Consider the following 16,697-nt stretch of genomic DNA (forward strand, 5'->3'; position numbering starts at 1 on the left):
TACTCAGTGGCTGAGGGTGGCCTCCTCCCTCACCTCACCCTGGCTCCCAGGTCCTCTCTAAGGGCCACCTGGGGCACATGCCTCACCCTTGCCAGCCTGGGTGGAGCTGCATGCACCATGGCCTCTGAGGCTGTCCCAGTGAGGCCAGCACTGCACACCCAGCTCCTGGGTGAAGATCTGGCATTAGCCACGCTCAGCTGCCACCTGCCAGGCAGGACAGGGAAACACCACTGGCTGTGGGGTCTCAGTGGACCCAGATGATCACCTGCAGACCCTCACCCACCCCACTGCCCACGGGACACAGCACGGCACATACACGGCCCAAACCATGTATTTTCTCAGCGGCCAACAGGGGGCGCGTGGTAACCTCGAGGCGTGTTTCAGAGTCTGCCCCGGTGGGGCTCAGGGCAGCAGCTGCCCCTCCGGGCTCAGCGGGTCCATGCCTGTCCCAAAACTGGGCTGCCACGCAGTGGCAGTGTGCAGTACTGCTCCAAGGCGCCCATGGGCTGAGCCTGGGTGCTGGGTGGGGCCAGCAGGGCCGTGCCCGTGTCCCACAGACCCCTGTCCACAAGTCCTCAGCGCTGCCCTACTCCAGGACCACGGTGCCGCCCACCGCCTCCAGCGCCGCCTTGATCTTCTCCGCCTCGGCCTTGGCAACGTTGGCTTTGATTTCCTGGGGCAGCGACTCCACCAGTTTCTTTGCCTGCAGGAGAGCAAGGTCAGACACCATGCCTGGGCTACCCGGACCAAGCCCAGCCTGGGAGGGGATGCCCGGAGCTCACCTGCACGAGGTTTATGCCCTGGATGTAGTTCTTGATTTCCTTGATCAGCTTCACTTTGTCCACAGGCTTTGCCTCCGTGAGGCGGACGGTGAAATGTGTCTGCTCTTTTTGTTTGGGGATGTCTTCCTCTACTGCCTGGGGGAGGGAAACAGTGGGCAGCCAGGTGCGAGAGGACAGCATGGAACAGGCCCAATCGTTCCTGTGCTGCCTGTCCTGTAACCCCAAAGGCAGGGCCCCTGTGAGTCCAGCAGGAGGCAGTCCAGGCCAGGCCAGCCCCCTGCCCACTCGGCGCTTCCCCTCCCTTGTCCATCCCTCGTCAGGCTGAGCTCTACCACCCAAAACCACTTCCAGCTCTCCAGAGGCTGGTCTAAAACTGCCTCCCTTTCCAGCCCCCAAAGCTCATCCCTTAAAACTGTAACTTATGAGACAAGGAAGAGCGACAGCAAAAGTGCTTTGGGTGAAATAACGTTCCAGAAAAGCAGTGTCATTCCAGTTCTCAGCCCAGCCTTAGCCCCACCTTCCCCAAGTGGCCGGTAGGGGGTGGTAGAGCTCCCCGAGTGGGCTGGGACAGGCAGTCCCCGCCAATTCTCTGTTGTGCAAATGGCTTCAGGCCACCTGTGTTTTTAGAGAGGTATCTGGGGACAGAGGAAAGGACAGACCAGGGATCTGCCTTAAACCTCAAGGGACAGGACATGCAAATGTGACAAAACCTTAATCATTACTAAGGCTGGTGAGAGTGTTACTATTTCTATTTGTGGATAACTTGGGATTTTAAAAAAATAACAAATATTGAAAAAATTAAAAAAGCAACAACAAAACAAATTAGCGTGTGGATTCAAGTCCGCTGGTTTCCTCAAAGACGCCCAAACCCGTCCCAGTCGCCCAGAGATGGAGCTGCCGTCACCTCCCTGCTCATCTCCAGCCCTGGACATGCCCCATGGCCCTCCTGCCTGCCGCCCTCTGCGGGGAATGCCTTACTCTCTCCCTCACTCCTCCCGTCTCCTCTCCAGAGTGTCCCCTGCTCAACACAGCCTTGCTTGAACTCGTAACCCTCCCCACCCCTTAAGTTTCTTCCCTACTTTCCCCCACAGTACTTGTAACACCGTACTATCCAACATAATTTCTTTTTCCTCTCATCAGGCTCATCATCTGTTTCCCTCCACTAGAGCCGTGGTCTCCAGTGGGCAGGGCCTGCACATCCTTGGCAGGGAGCAGGTCCCAGGGAGGCCGACCAGAACCACAGCCAGAAGCACACAGATCTGCAGGGTGTGTTGACTGGTGCAGGACAGAGATGAGGGACGAGAGAAACCTGGCCACGTGACGGACACGAGGGGAGCTGGGAACTGGGCACCAGGGAAACACGCCCTTCTGCATAGGACACCGCCTGGGCTCACCTCGGGAGCTGCCGCGGCAGGGGCAGCAGCAGGCATTGCCCCACCCATGGGCATGAGCCCCACGTCCTGGATCTTCAACGTTTTCTGCAGGGACAGAGGAGAGCGGTCTCAGAAGCTGGCAGTCGCACCCACACCCTCTCACGGACAAGCCTGGCACGTCCTCACACTCGGGGAGCACACTTCCCACAGCTGACCAAAGCCCCCAGGTGCGCCGGGAACAAGACGCAAGCCCCAGCCCTCACTGCCAAGGCCTGGCCCCGTGATACCTTCAGGAGCTCATTGAGGTCTGAGATCTCCAGGAGCGTGAGGCTGGCAATGTCCTGGACCAGCTGCTGGATCTTGGGGGGGTACTCCTTGGGGGCGTTGTCTAGGGGCGCACCAGCCAGGGCCTCCCCCCTCCGATGGCTGCTGCATCTCATCAGCCGCACGGTGCAGACCCGTGGTATCTGCTGCCTAGAGCCCATTCAAAGGGAGCTGTTAGGCCGGCATAGGTAGGTGGGCGGCAGGTGCCATGAGTTCAGGCCTCGCCCCTTGCTCCCCACCCAGAGTTCTCAGGCTCGAGGGTCCCCGTCGACAACAAGGCGGTTTCCCAGCTACTTTACATCTACACAGGCCTTAGGGACCCAAGTAACTGCTATTGCGGGACGCTGCCCGCAGCAACTTCCCGGTTTGAATGGACCCTGGCACCTCGCGGGCAACGCAGCTATGCACATGCACTTTGCTGCACGAAGCCTTCAGAACCTGGGGCCTTTGACGACGGGACGCCGAGGCGCCGATGGGGGTCCTCCCAGGTCACGGGGCTGCGGGGGAAACCGAGGCCCGGAGAAAGGCAGGAGCCCGTCCAATGTGACCTGGGGCCACCCCGGCACTCTCCGCACGTCTCGGGGGCCGCACGGCTGCGGGGCCGGCACGCGGCGGTCTCCACGCCCCCCGCCCCGCCGGGACACGCCGAATTCGCGGGGCCTCCCGCCCGCCGCCCCGACCGGAACCATCGGTGGCCGGCCGCGCATTCCCACTCGGCCGGCCCGGGCCTCGGCAGCGCGCAGTACCTGGCGAGACGGAGCGCGGCGCCCCGAAGGCCGAGACACGGCCCCCACAGGGGGAGAGCGGCCGCCGGCAGCATCGCTCCGCTGGCGGGAAGGTCACACGAGGCTCCGGGGAGGAGGGACGCTCTAGCCGCCAGAGCAGCCGAGTACACGAGCTGGGGAGGACGCTCTAGCCGCCAGAGCAGCCGAGTACACGAGCTGGGGGAGGGCGCTCTAGCCTCCAAGGCGGCCGAGCATACGAGCTGGAAAGGACGCTCTAGCCGCCAGAGCAGCCGAGTACACGAGCTGGGGGAGGGCGCTCTAGCCTCCAAGGCGGCCGAGCATACGAGCTGGGAAGGACGCTCTAGCCGCCAGAGCAGCCGAGTACACGAGCTGGGGGAAGACGCTCTAGCCTCAAGGGCAGCCGAGCATACGAGCTGGGGAGGACGCTCTAGCCGCACCCTGCCGGGCTTCCTCTCGCTCGCCGAGGTTACCGCTCGGCGACCCGGGCGCACGAAGGCCAGTGGAGGCCGGAGCTCGGGCAGGCTCCGTCCAGTCGGGGAGGCCGGCCCGCGTAGAGCCGCGCAGTGGCCCCTGCGGAAGCCTCGCGTCGGCTGACCGTGGCCTCCGGCTCGAGCCGTTTGCTCCAGAGCCCGCGGTCGCCTCGCCGCTGCCCGCTGGCCGGCCTGCTCCTGGCGCCTTCCTCCCGGGGCCGCTGCTCTCCCGCCAGCGCGGGGGCTCGTCTTGTCCTTCGGCCCAGGCCGCTCCGGGAGCGAGGCCGCCTCCTTCCGCGGGGCCCGGCCGCTGCTGGTGTGGCCGAGGCTTGCGGCTCGCCCGGGAGGGGACCTGGGCGGCGGGCCGCGGGGAGGAGCGACGCCTAAGCCCGCTGTCCCCAGACGCCCGCCCCTCGGCCCAGCTCAGCCCCCCGCGGCGTCGGCCCGGGGCCCGGGCCTCTGCTGGTCCCAGGCAACAGGCCGACGGGCAGGCACGTTTCCTCCGCCCAGCGCCCGGCCCCGCCTTGACCGAGCTCAGGTGGCCCGTGTGTTACACTCGCGCGTTCCCTCCGGGGCGCTAATGCTGCAGCCCGAGGCCTGGGTACTGAAGGCGCGCGCTCGGGGCGAGGGGCCGAGCCTTCAGCATGGAACGTTTTCTTCCCCACAACCGGCGGGCGGACCGGAGCCTCGGGCCCTGCCAGCCCTTCCCGGGACTCGGGCCTGCCCCGTGGTGCTGTCCCAGGGAGGCTGCCCGTGGAGCGGGGCCTGGGACGGGCGACAGGCTGGCCAGCAGGATGCGCCTACACTCCGGTCCAGAGCCGGACCCGCTGCCCACCACCGTGCCTCTGAGCAGACACGTGACACTTGTTTTAGAGATTTTATTACCGCTGTTCCATTCCGGCTACTGGGGGCGCTGGACGAGATGACAGCTCAGAAGCACAGAAGCTGAAGACAACCCCCACCTTCCTGTGGGGGCCAGGGGTGCCCTGGTGACAGCCCGGGGAGGGGGCACTGGAGGGCTCTGGGGAGCACTCACACTAGTCAGACCAGGGGCCCCCATGACGGGGATGGGAGGGCAGAGGGAGCTGACACCAGGCGGGGCTCCTGTCGGAGATGCTGCCCTCCCACCTCCGCCCCCAGGCCCAGCCGTGGGGAAAGGAGTCAGAGGCCAACTCAGGGACCAGGAGGAGGGTGGAGCCGAGGGGATGAGCCGGCAGGCGGGGCAGGGAGAGGCGGGCTGGGGAGAAGGGCCACCGGCTCGCGGGAGCAGGGACACTACAGGGCGCAGAAGAGGAGCAGGAGGGAAGACGCTAGTCAGAGGCGGACGCGGCGACCTCGGAGAACGTAGTGTTACTCTGGGCAGCAAGCTGGCCTGGGGTCAGTCGAAGGAGATGAGCTGGGCTTCACGGCCCTGCACCTGCGGCCCCTGTGTGGGCGGCTGCTGGGCCACCGGCTGCGGCTGCTGGGGAGGGCCACCAGAGGGCGCCATCTGGGGGACAAGGGGACAAGCCATTGGTCCTCCCCCAGGCCCCCAGTCCCCACCCTCTGGTGGCTTCTCCAGAACACCCCATCTCCACCTTGTCCCTGGGACTCAGCCCTCCAGTGGAGGCCACGGAGGGTGGCGGTCCCTCCCCCTCCAGCTTGTCACCGGCTCTCTGAGCTTCCTGCCCCAGCGGGGGCCAACCCTCGGAGTTCCCAATGGTGTCCACAGAGTTCAGCTTCTAAGACAACGTGGGCTCTGCTCTCCACAGGATGCCTGTGCGTCCAGGTTGTTGGCCAAGCAGAATTCCCAGCCAAAACTTCCTGTTCTTCCCAGGACTGCCCTGTGCTGAGGGCCCAGGTCCCCAGGGTGGTGGCCCTGGGAAAGGCTCACCTGCTGGTACATGGGCTGCTGCCCCGAGAGGTAGGGCTGCTGAGGGGGCGGCAGAGGTGCATCCTGGCTGGGGAGGGGAGTCACGAGACCCTGTGGAAGATGAGAGGGAACTTCTTGGGAAACCCACTAGGGGAGCCCAGCGGTGTGGGGGTGGTCAGAAGGGCTGAGCCCGGCCAGTGCTCCCCCAGCTTCTTGCCAGGGACCTGCCATCTGGCTGCCCCACGTGGTCTCACCTGCATGCTATAGGGCTGGTAGCCCATGGACACTGCCTGGCTCCCCATGTAACCCATGCTGGCCGATTGCGGGGGCTGGGAGATGGCCGGGAGGCTCTGCTGGGGCTGGGAGGCCACCGTCTGTGGAGGGAAGGAGTGTGAGGGGAGAAGGGCTTGGCTGGTGCTTCACTGGGGCCTCGGGAGGGGAGCAGCCCCACCCCCCTACCTGATAGCCCTGGGTTGGGGTGGGCTGGTAGGAGGAGTAGGCTGGGTTGGCGCTGGGCCCCGCTGGGCCCTGGGGGGCTGCCTGCGCACCAGTGACCCCCGCTGGGTACATGTAGGTGCTCACCATGCTGGGATCTGTGGGGGAAGAGGAGTGAGGTTAAGACCCCGGGCTTGGGGAGCATTTCTCTGAGTTTTCCTTTTTGTTGTGAGTTTTTGGAACCAAGTTCACGGTTCACATTCTCACCGGAGAAAAATGAGATCAACAAGGATGGGAGAGGACCCCCAGCACTGAATGAAATCAGGAGAAATGAACCCAAGAGTACCCCAACTGAGTAAATGACACTGGGGGTGGGAGACAGCTCAGCCTGGTGACTTCTGAACCTAGAATTGGGACTTAGGACAACGAACATCAGCCTTTCACAGCGGCCTTGGCTGGCGTTCCTGAAACTGCTCTCTGAATTCTGGGACCGAACAAGTCAGTCAACATGGGATGGGGTAGGGTGGGGGGCAGTGACAGGCACACAAAGGGGAGGACACCTGAGCCTAGAGACGAAGGTGTGAGAGAAAACGCATTTTAGTGAGTGCAGTGAATACGTGCGTGTGCGTGTGAGCAAAGAGCACGTGGTGAAATGTTAACACTTGGGGAATCTCAGAAATCCTCTGCGTTATCCCGTTAACTATTCTGTAAACCTGTTATGCAAAAATAAAAATGAAAGAAGGTAACGTTTTGGGGCTTATCCTGGCTGGTCGGCACGTCCGCCCACCCTGTTACCTGCTGCGGCCCCAGGCACACTGGGGTAGGGGCCGCCGCCAGCCGGGGCTGGCTGGCTCATGTACACAGTGTGCATGGGGGAGCCCTCCACTGAGCCGGCCGGGCTGAAGGTCGCTGGGAAACTTGTGGGACCCGAGGGCTGGTACAGCACGCCCCCCGCTGCGGGCATGGCCTGGAGCTGGGGACAAAGAGACGGCTGTCAGGGAGGCTCCCAGTGACTGCAGGCCAGCGGGAATGAGGCGTGGGGCGCACCTGGGCATAGGGCAGGGGGAAGGCAGGCATCTGGGCGCGCATCTGGATGGTCTGCTTCTGCTGCTCCAGGCGCAGCTGCCGCTCCTTCTCCTGCTCCTGCAGGCGCTGGATGGCCAGCTGCCTCTGCACCTCCAGATACTCCTGTGGGCCACAGGGCAGCAGTCAGCACGGCCGCCTCCCAGTGTCCCCAAAGCCTGGCTGCCAGGCCGCCCACAGCACCTGCTTCTTCTGCCGCATGATCTCCAGCTTCTGGGCCAGCTGGATCTGGCGCTGGCGCTCTGCCTCCTCTGCCGCCCGGCGCAGCTTCTCCCGGTGCTCCTCCCGCAAGGCGCTCAGCGCCCCCCGGGCATCGCGGATCTGTGCCAGCTTATCCTGCAGCCCCTCGTAGTACACTGTGGGGGAGGCAGAGCAGGGCCCTTGGCATTGTACAGACACATGAGCTGCCCATGGGGCGCCTGCCCTTGTCCTGCCAGTGCTTGCTGACAGGGTACGGCTGGCACCGGGGCTGGGGTATTCTTCCTTCAGCGGATTGTTTCGTGCTCAGTGGGACACTTCCTGTCACTGGGACGCCCTCCCCGGAGCCTGAGAGGTCACAGCTCCCCGGGACAGCCCTGCCCCAGGGACCTTGCTACTGCCCGCAGCCACCGGCAGCGTGGGGGCCCTCGCACAGCACTGGCTGGTGAGGCCGGCGGAGGCCCAGGGCCACGCACGTCTGCGCTCATCCAGCTGGTTGAGCAGCTCCAGCAGCTGGGGGTGCATGCCGTTGATGGACTGGAAGAGGGACAGCACGGCCGAGTCGTTGGTGATGCTGCGGCCGCGCACGTGGTTGCTCTTCATGCGGTTGACGAAGGTGCTCACTGCGTTCTGCAGGGCCTTCAGGAACTGCGCATGGCTCTCCTCCGACTCCCCATTCTGGAACTGCTGCTGTGACAGTGGGACCCGGGCTCCTGAGTCAGCCTCAGCAGCCCCCCTGCACCACCAGACCTGACCCTCCGAGGGCGCTGCAGGCACCGTAGCCTCCAGTCCTATAAACGAGGAAGCCGAGGCCAGGACAGAGCTGGCTGCGGCCCGTGGCCATGCCCTAGGCACACCCACCAGTGGTGACTTGAGACCTGCATCCCTTGCAAAAGCCCTGGCGTCTTACTCCAGTGGCGAACGAAGCCCGGAAGCCTCAGGACAGACTGAGCTGGGTGGCTCTGGGTAGGCAGCCAATGGCCAAGCCCCCGCCAGGAAGCCACTATAGGTGGCAGGCACCTGTGCGGGGCCTGGTGCTCTGCACTCAGGAGGCTGTTTCCCTGGCCCGAGGAGGGAGCTTACCTCACTAAAGGGGCCGCCGGAGGACGTTATCGGCTGAGGGTCTGTCTCCGGGAGGGACGTCTGGAAGAGACCAGAAAGTGAGTGGGGCTGGCCTGTCCCCACGGCCCCTCCCAGGGGACCGTGGCCCAGGAGCACTGAGAGCACACCTCACCTCCACCACAGCTACAGGGGCTGTGTGCGCCTCCCCGGGCTGCGCGGCCGGCTCCGCCATGGGCGCAGGTGCGGACGGCGTGGGGCTCCTCCGAGCCTCCTCCTGCTTCTTCTCCCAGTAGCTCCGGTTGAGGTACCGGGCGAGCTGCAGGACAACACGTGGTCATCCCGAGGGCCAGGGAGCAGCAAGGGGAAGCACCATGCACGGGGGACTCACCTCAGGGTCCATGTCCTCAGCCAGCGGTGCCGACGAGTTCTGGGGAGACAGGGGAGGGTCTGAGGGGTCACAGGCCACACACCGTGGCTCCTCCCCAGCTGTCGCTCAGGAGGCCAGATGGCACAGCAGTGATGGGGTGCTGGAGTCTGGCTAGGGCTGATTTGTGGGGGACCTGAGGGACTCCATAACCGCTGACAAGACGCAAGGCAGCACCCCACCCACCCTCCCATCAACCGTAAAAATGGTCCCCAATAGGTAGGTGGCAGGGCTATTCTCAACCCATGTGCCTGGCTAGCCCCACCCACCACCACCTCCTAGTCACAGCAGGACTAGGCTGAACCCCAGAAAGTAAGACCTGTCACAGTCACAGGTTGGGTCTAGAAAGGGGCAGCTACCGTTGGCCCCAGGATTCCCACTACCTCCCACCTGGGATGGGACTCTCGCTAGTGGGGCCCCCAGCCTCTCTAGTGTTCTCCACCCCACAGGGGATCCCGGATCAGGGAGCCGAGAGCCAGGGTGGGGCAGGAGGGGAGGCAGAGTGACAGGTGCCGTCCTTTCTGGGGCAGCCCTCCTGCTCCCTCCCAGGGCACTCACCACGGGAGAGGAATACAAGCTGCTGGCGGGGGGTGCTGATGAGGCCACGGGCGTGGGTTCCGCCTTGGGGTATGTGGTGTACCCTGACTTCTGTCTCTGCAGGAGGACCCATAGGGAGCACATGGCACAGCAGGACGAGCCTCCGCACTCTGCCCTCCCCTAACATCTAGGGGTGCCCCCCCAGCACCCACAGACGTAGCAAAGCTTCAGGTCTCCCCGCCGCCCCACTCACCATCCTCTCCTTCTCCTCTGCCTCCGATTGCGACAGGGCCAGGGCCAGCTGCAGCTCCTCCTCCTCCTGCAGGGCCGTCTCGTCCCTCTTGGGGGGCAGCTGGGAGCACACAGGGGGGTGAGCAGGTCCCAGGAGGGGGAAGTGCTAAGGGGAGGGGCCTGGGCTGGGCCTACCTGGGACTGCTGCGACAGGGGGCTGGTCAGGTACTCCGGGGGCAGCTCCGCCGTGGAGGGGGCCTTGCCCTCCGCTTTCCTGAAACAACAGGGTGCTGTGGGGGACCAAGCTCCGCACCCTGGCCCCCCAAGGTTCTCGAGGAAGTCACCTGGGACTCCCTCTAATGTCATCAGAGTGATGACAGTGGTTCCACAGCCCATACTCGAGAGAAAACCTGAACCCTCACACCAGCTGCTGCTTCCAGGCCAAGGGACCTGGGAGAGTGAGGTTCAACCACCTGCCCGGCCAGACTGACCACCACCTAACAAGGGATTGCTGGGGTGAATAGATAGACAGCACGGCCTCTGCACCTACTACACTGAGGACACAGCCAGGAGCACAAACCCTGACCCGAACCACGCAGGAACCTCAAGCCCAAACGAAGGAACTGCTGCAAGGGCCTGGAAGCTTCAGCAGGGTCTCCCTCAGGAAAGAGGGTGGGAGCACGCGGGGGAGGGGCTAAGAGCCGAACGGGCCCTGGAGGGACAGAACTGCCACCAACATCACTGGAACCAGCACAACACCATCGAGGACATGCAAGAGCCACGCTGATGTCAGTGCCACCCTGACAACCCTGCTGGGCTCCAGAACAGAAGGTTCCTCTTCCCAGACACACACAGGAAGGTCAGGACCAAACACGTGTAAACACAAATGTAGGGGAAGCCACTGTGGCAACACATCAACACTGAGGGGCAAGGCGGAGGGCACCCCTCCCCTCGTCAGGCTTGCGTCTTTCCTGGAAGTTTTACTTCCAAACTAAAAAGTTAAAAGGCAAATAAACTGCAGCAATGGGCTGGCAGGTCCCAAGCCTGGGTTACCGCCTGGCTCTGTCTTGAGTCTGGGTGCAGCTGAGGTTGGAACTCGGGGCCGGGGCCAGCCCTCTGACAGTCCTCAGTGGACAGAAGCTGGGCTGGTGGAGTGCAGGGAGCAGGCTGGGGCTGGTGGGGACTCACTTGTTGAGCTGCTCGTAGCAGGGCTCGCACACACGCACCTCCTTCTCGATGCCGAACTTAGGGATGGTGGAGTACCGGGAGGAGCACTTGCCACAGAAGATTTGGCCACAGGCCCGGCAGTGGTGCTGTGACACAGGGTGGAGGTGGTGGCTGTGTGATGGGCCACAGACCCCTCATACCACCCCTCCCAGCACCACCCTCTGAGAGCTGCCAGGGGAATAGGGCCCGGGCCCAGGATGTCAACTGCAGTCACCGTTTGGGGAAAAATACTTTAAATTAAAAAGAAAGATTTGCATTGGCAGGTGAGGCTCAACTGGTTGGGGGTCGTCCTGTGCACCAAAAGGTTGCCAGTTTGATTCCTGGCCAAAGGCACATGCTGGGGCTGCAGGCTCGATCCCTGGGGGGGTGCAGGAGGCAGCCAAACAACATTGTGCTCTCACATCAATGTTTCTCTCTCCCTCCCTCTAAACGGCAATAAAAAAATAATCTTTTTTTTTAATTCACAAAAAAAGTGTGTCAATTGGGCTGGGTGGGGCTCTGGTATATCTGCTGATATCCCAGACCCAGCTGTCACCATTGCCATCGCTGGCTGAGGGGCTGTCGGCCAAGACAGCGCAGTCCGAGCCCCCAGCCCTGGCCTTGGGTGTTCCTGCCCCCGGGGAGCGCGAGCTTTTCCCGGCGGCACCGACTGTTACACACCAGGCCCTGGGTAACCACATTCACCATGTGTGGCTGCAGTGGCCTCCTGATGGCGGTGGGTGGTAGGACCCCTCCCCACAATGGGTGACTCACCTTGCGGGTCACTACCCCGAACTGCACCCTGCAACGGTGGCACTCCTCAGCGTCCACCCAGTCGGGGGCCTATGGGGAAGCAGAGTCAGGACCCCACAGCCCCGCAAACTCTGCCTCCACTCCCTACAGAGGCTGGGCCCAGTCACGAGGAAGGAGCCCCCTCCAAAAGACTTCTTTTCTCTCTAAGGCTCAAAAGCAGGACGCTGTGGCCTTGGGGACAGGCCAGTGCTTATTTAACCACACGAGCCACCAGCCATGGTCCAAAAGCACCTGAACCATGTTCCCGGCTCAGCCTGCCGGCTCTACCTGGTGACGCTAGACGTCTCACTTTCGAGACACACAGCAGCTCACCGGCGGCCAGTGCTCCCAGCAGGCCTGTCACAGGCTCCCTCCAGCTTCCTCGGAGCAGCCCCACCCCACGCCCAGCACAGACTCACTCTCTCTGCAGCAAACATGGCGTCGCTCTCCTTGAACTCGGGGAAGACGTGTCCTAGAGAAAGGAGGCTGCAGTCACGCTGGGGCTGCCCTGGTGTGTGAGGCCCCACAGCTTTATCTGCCCCTCAGTTGGCCCCAACACCTCCAGGAGCCATGTTCTGTGTCTCAGCATCTATCTCCACAGACAGACCTCCAAGAGCACAGCTGGCAGCTGCCCCACACCCAGGTGGCTCCCCACAGGCTGTTCCTCCTGGGGCCTCTGAACCTGAGTCCTCAGCAGGATGCTGGGCCCAGACCTCCACTCACTGTTCACTCTCACGCTCAGGCCTCCCTGCCCACTGGTCCTAACCTGACTCCCTCCCTCCTTGGACCCTGCCCTCAGAGGTCAGCTTCTCTGTTCACTTCTCACTCACCTGCTGTGTGCTGCTTGGCCCCACCCCGGCCCTGATGGGTGTGAGGTCTGGAAAGGCAGGGGCTTGGGTGCCCAGAGCCCAGCTGACCCCATGTACCCACCTTGGGGATGCCCAACTATGCGCCCACTGATGGTCACTTGGTGGGGTGCTGTCTCCCACCCGCCCAGGGTAAACTCAGCCCCCCTTGGTCCCACCTAGTGCAGGCGGTGTCCCAAACCCGACTCACCCTCCACCTTCATGATCTGGTAGGTGTCCTGCACCACCTTGTACTTGGGCTCATTCCGGAAGGCGTGTGCCCAGGCCTGGATCAGGTACAGGATCTTGTTTCGGACATTGACCTCCACCTGCCTCTGCAGAGGAACGAAGGACATGAGGACCACCAGAGACAGAGGTGCCAAAGGGAAGTCCCAGCGTGACAAACTGGCTGGTGAGACCCCCCCCTCCTCAGAGCAGGGGGGGTCCCCCAGGTGGGGCACAGGGGCCACGTACAACCCTCTCCCCAGGCCCAGCCCTCCTCCATGGAACCCCATCCCTGAGGACGAACCCCACACACCTGTCTGCCCACTCAGGGCCAGCACTGTAACCCCAGGGACCCAAGGCAAAAGCTCTCCAAGTCCCTTGACCCCGTAACAACATGCGTCTCTTCCCACCCCATCCTGACCGGACTGGGAGCCCCTCAGTCTGTAACACTCTGGCCCTGCCTGACACGGGCCCTTCTTTCCAGTTACAGATGCTCCAGGGACACACCCACCTAGAGAGCCACCAACTCCACCGGCTGAAAGCACAGCCAGGTACACTTCTAGAGCCCCTGGGGCGCTGTCCATACAGGACGCTCAGGAGGATGGCGGAAAGAGAAAGCCACTTCACGGAGATGCCAACCACAGATCAGCGCCGGACTTCTGGGTCTTTCCTGTGATCTGTGCCCAATCAGTGGACAACCCCCTCCTATCTCCCAGGGGGACTAACTGCCTTAGATCACATGCAGCAGAACAGGCACAGTCTGCCGACGCAGGAGGAGGCAGCTCCTAACTCCTGCTCTCCCAGTGGGCCTCAGAGAAGCCAGCTGTCAGCTCAGGTCCCAGATGGGCTCCTGGACCCATGGGCCACAGGCACTGGGACAGGTCCAGGAGACCGTGGCCTGGCCCACTGGTGGCAGCAAGATGGTGCCTGGGGCTGCGCTCCTCAGCGGCCACTCAGGCAGCCTCACCTCCGTGGGGCACCCTTTCATCTCAAAGAATGTCTGCCCCACCCAGCTCTGCATCACATACCCCGGGGTGTCATTGCCCACGTCACAATCCCTGCCGACCTGGGAGGCCACTGGCAGGGGCCCCTCAGGACAATGTTTTGGATCCAGGAGGACTTTTCCTCCTCTGCCAAAGGAGGGCGTCTCCCCCAGTCTCCCTCCATCATACCCATGCGCATCCCGCTCGGAACCTTCCCCGGGCTTGGAACCTGCCAAGCTGCCCTTGGGGGTCCCCGGGCCTCTGCTCTCACACGCAACTCCTTCCTCCACCTTCTCCAGTGAGTGTCCCCTGCCCTTCAAGGCTTGGCTCCCAGCCCTGCCCCAGGAAGCCTTCTCCCACCTTAAGGAAGAGAGAGGCCTCCTGTACCCAGACATCGCCGGGCTGGGATTGGCATGGCGCAGGGACTACCGACGCTCCCCCTCCGGTCTCTGCTGCACCTGGCACTGTTCCCGCCCCAGGTACCAGCAAACACTGGAGAAGCAAAGGCCTGGCAGCAGGGTGAGGTGCTCCTCTGACCCCATCTGGATCTATTGCTCCCGACAGAGTGCCCACCTTCAGCAGCTCCTTCAGCTCCTCCATAGTCTGCTTGTTGGCCACCTCATCGTGGACTGTCTGGCCACAGTTCTTCACCACAGACTCCATGACCTGCAGACCCCAAGCAGGGGAAGGGTCCAGCTGCTGGTCAGGGCAAGGACCCCTCCTGGACGGGCCCACCTCCCCAGCAGAAGGCAGTCTTCCACAGGCCGCTCAGGTCACCTAGCCCATCAGGGGAGACTCCATGAAAGCCTGAGGCAGGCAGTGCCAGCACTACCCAGGTTCCTCACTCCACGCGTCATCACCAAGGACAGAGACTTAACTGTCCTAACTCCCCATTTCAGGTGGAGAAGCTGAGGCCCGGCTTCTGGCCCCAGCTCCATGTCAGGGTCGCTCATATCCGCCCTTACACCCAGTGCCCACATTGCGCTGGTGGTGTGCCCAGGCAAGTGGGCCAGGCCTCAGGGGCCGCTGCTCTCGGCCATCCTGACTGCTGGGGATAGGGACCCTGGAAAGGATTGGCATGCAGGGGTCTAGTCACCTCTAGGGCATACAAGGCCACATGAGGGTTCTTGTCGTTGACTTTCTTCTTGATGGAACTCACAGCATATTTTGCCCTGAAGGAAAAAAGTATTGGTACAAGCACAAAAATTCAAAAAAAGAAGAGTCACAGCAACTACGAAAAGACAAGTCCAGGTGTCATGTAGCCCTTGGGATCCCCAAGCTGTACAGAGAGAGGTCTTTGGCTGTGCCCAGATCCCCAAAACCCCAGCATGCAGAGCATGCAGCTCCACACCAAGGCCACAGGGCCCTGGAGGGTAGTGGCACAAGAGTCCTCCTCACTTACTGCGTGTCCCCCTGGCGGATCAGGTCGCAGATCTGCAGGATGGACTCCCAGTCAGTCTCCAGCAGAAGCTGGCTGGTCGCTTTATCTAAGACAGAAACACACCATTACAGGAGCTCATCCTGTTGTGATTCCCAAGGGTGCCCCAGCTTAGCAACAGGAAGGAGCAGCTGCCTCCTGCCCATTTTAAACGTCTGGACCCAATGGACAACGCCGTGAGAATCCTCCTGACACAGTGATAACCGTGAAAACTGCTGTCCTGACCTAATGAGACAAAAAGCTTGAAAAACAATAACAGAGGAATCCCGTTGTGTGCCTGTTACAAGCCCGGGGCCCTTCCAAACGCTCTCCCTGTGCTTGCTTCTCACAGCCTTACGAGCTGGGTCCTGTTTCGATCCTCTTACAAACTGAAGCAGAGAGGTGAGGTCACTGGCGGGAGTCACACAGCTTGCCGGGAACAGAGCCAGCATTCAGTGCTACGCTGGCTGTTTCTCAACAGAGAAACCTGCTGCCTCAATCCTCAGGGTCCCCAGTTTTCAGAAGTTTGACCTAGTTGGTTAGATTTCCACGGAGGCCAGGCTTGGGGGATGCACCATGGACTCCTGTCCTCTGTATCAAGGGTCTTTGTGCGACGAAACAAGGCTGACCTCAGGGAATTCTCCAACTAATACCCCCCTCTCCCCATCACGCCTACAAATAGCCGGACAGGGCCTGTCCACCTTCAGTACTGAGCTGGTGGCAACTTCTGGACTGATCCCTAAAAGGCTGAACCGCCCCATGTGGCTGAGTCCCTGGGCCTGCACCTTCCAAGGGCAAGAATGAAGCCCCGTCGGAGGCCACTCGAGGGAAGGGGCGGTGGGCTCGGGCTGACCGCGGGGCACTGGAGGAGGGGGGCCTGCCCGGAAACACTCGTTTTCCTTCCTAAAATCTGTGACCTCCCCTCCCCCGAGGCTCAGAGAGAAGCAGCCACGGCCTCTGACAGGCGGAGGGAGCGCCCTCCTGAGCCCGAGCGAGCGGGGGCGACCGGCCCGCAGGGAACGGGCCTCGAAGGAGCGTGGCGGGTCCCACAAAGGTGTCCTCTTTTTTTGGGGTGCCAGCGTTGGGTCCGAAGGCCCGAACCCCACGCAGCCTAGCTCTGCGGGGAGGGCGTCTCCCGAGATTTGCTAAGTCACCCGTCTCGGTGACTCGGGACGTCGGGGGCGCTCCGTCAGGCGCCCGCGGCCGGCTCCCGGGGGCTGTCGGCTGCCGGCCCGGCCCCTCCGCGGACCCCCGCCCGCCCCGGCACCGCCGCGCCCCGCCCGCCGCGCCCCCACCCAGGCCCCGGCCGCGCGGCGCCGCTCGGACCCCTCGGGCCGCGGGCAGCCGGGAGGGGCAGGGCCGCGTTACCTAGGAGACGCTCGAAGGTGCCGCTGCCGCGCCCCATGGCGACCCGGGCCCGACCCGACGCCGAGGCCTCCTTCGCTGCTAGCCGGCGCGCCCCCGACTTCCGCTTCCGCCTTCCCCTCGGGCGCGCGCACGCACGCACGCACACGTCGCGGGGCCCACCCTCGAGCGGCGAGGAGGCGGTCCTTCCGCCAGCCGCAGACTCTGTGCGCCGATTGGACCGCGCCTTCCAATGAGCATCCAGAAGGCGAGGCTGCTCCAATGAAAGCGGGGAGGAGGGCGGGCCTAGCGTCGCCGCGGGGCGGAGCTACGGCGGCCGAGCGGCGCGAGTCGTGGGGATGTGTCTC

General features: G+C 63.1%; 2 protein-coding genes across 3 annotated transcripts; both read right to left on the reverse strand.

Moving 5' to 3' along the window:
- Window positions 1-313: 313 nt before the first annotated feature.
- MRPL12 (mitochondrial ribosomal protein L12) lies at window positions 314-4,014 on the reverse strand. Its single transcript, XM_081162083.1, has 5 exons — window positions 3,226-4,014; window positions 2,443-2,629; window positions 2,177-2,260; window positions 783-917; window positions 314-703 (listed from the first exon to the last, which is right to left on the reverse strand). Exons 1-5 carry the CDS (start codon window positions 3,297-3,299, stop codon window positions 587-589), a joined length of 597 nt encoding a protein of 198 aa, XP_081018209.1. The 5' UTR covers window positions 3,300-4,014; the 3' UTR covers window positions 314-586.
- A 544-nt stretch (window positions 4,015-4,558) lies between these two features.
- Window positions 4,559-16,466, reverse strand: HGS (hepatocyte growth factor-regulated tyrosine kinase substrate). 2 transcript variants are annotated; one of them, XM_081162754.1, is made up of 22 exons: window positions 16,354-16,466; window positions 14,971-15,055; window positions 14,665-14,740; window positions 14,142-14,234; window positions 12,572-12,695; window positions 11,935-11,987; window positions 11,498-11,566; window positions 10,706-10,830; window positions 9,713-9,791; window positions 9,540-9,638; window positions 9,308-9,403; window positions 8,714-8,752; window positions 8,498-8,641; window positions 8,347-8,406; window positions 7,740-7,950; window positions 7,249-7,421; window positions 7,030-7,170; window positions 6,778-6,955; window positions 6,007-6,140; window positions 5,802-5,921; window positions 5,569-5,658; window positions 4,559-5,184 (listed from the first exon to the last, which is right to left on the reverse strand). In XM_081162754.1, the coding sequence occupies exons 1-22, from the start codon at window positions 16,388-16,390 to the stop codon at window positions 5,074-5,076; spliced, it is 2,337 nt and encodes a 778-aa protein (XP_081018880.1). In that variant the 5' UTR covers window positions 16,391-16,466; the 3' UTR covers window positions 4,559-5,073. The 2 variants fall into 2 exon arrangements, with proteins under 2 accessions (XP_081018880.1, XP_081018879.1); XM_081162753.1 differs by having other exon boundaries at window positions 7,740-7,953.
- Window positions 16,467-16,697: the final 231 nt, after the last annotated feature.

The sequence above is a fragment of the Miniopterus schreibersii genome (genome assembly GCF_964146895.1).
Source record: "Miniopterus schreibersii genome assembly, chromosome: 16".
NCBI classification, from domain to species: domain Eukaryota; kingdom Metazoa; phylum Chordata; class Mammalia; order Chiroptera; family Miniopteridae; genus Miniopterus; species Miniopterus schreibersii.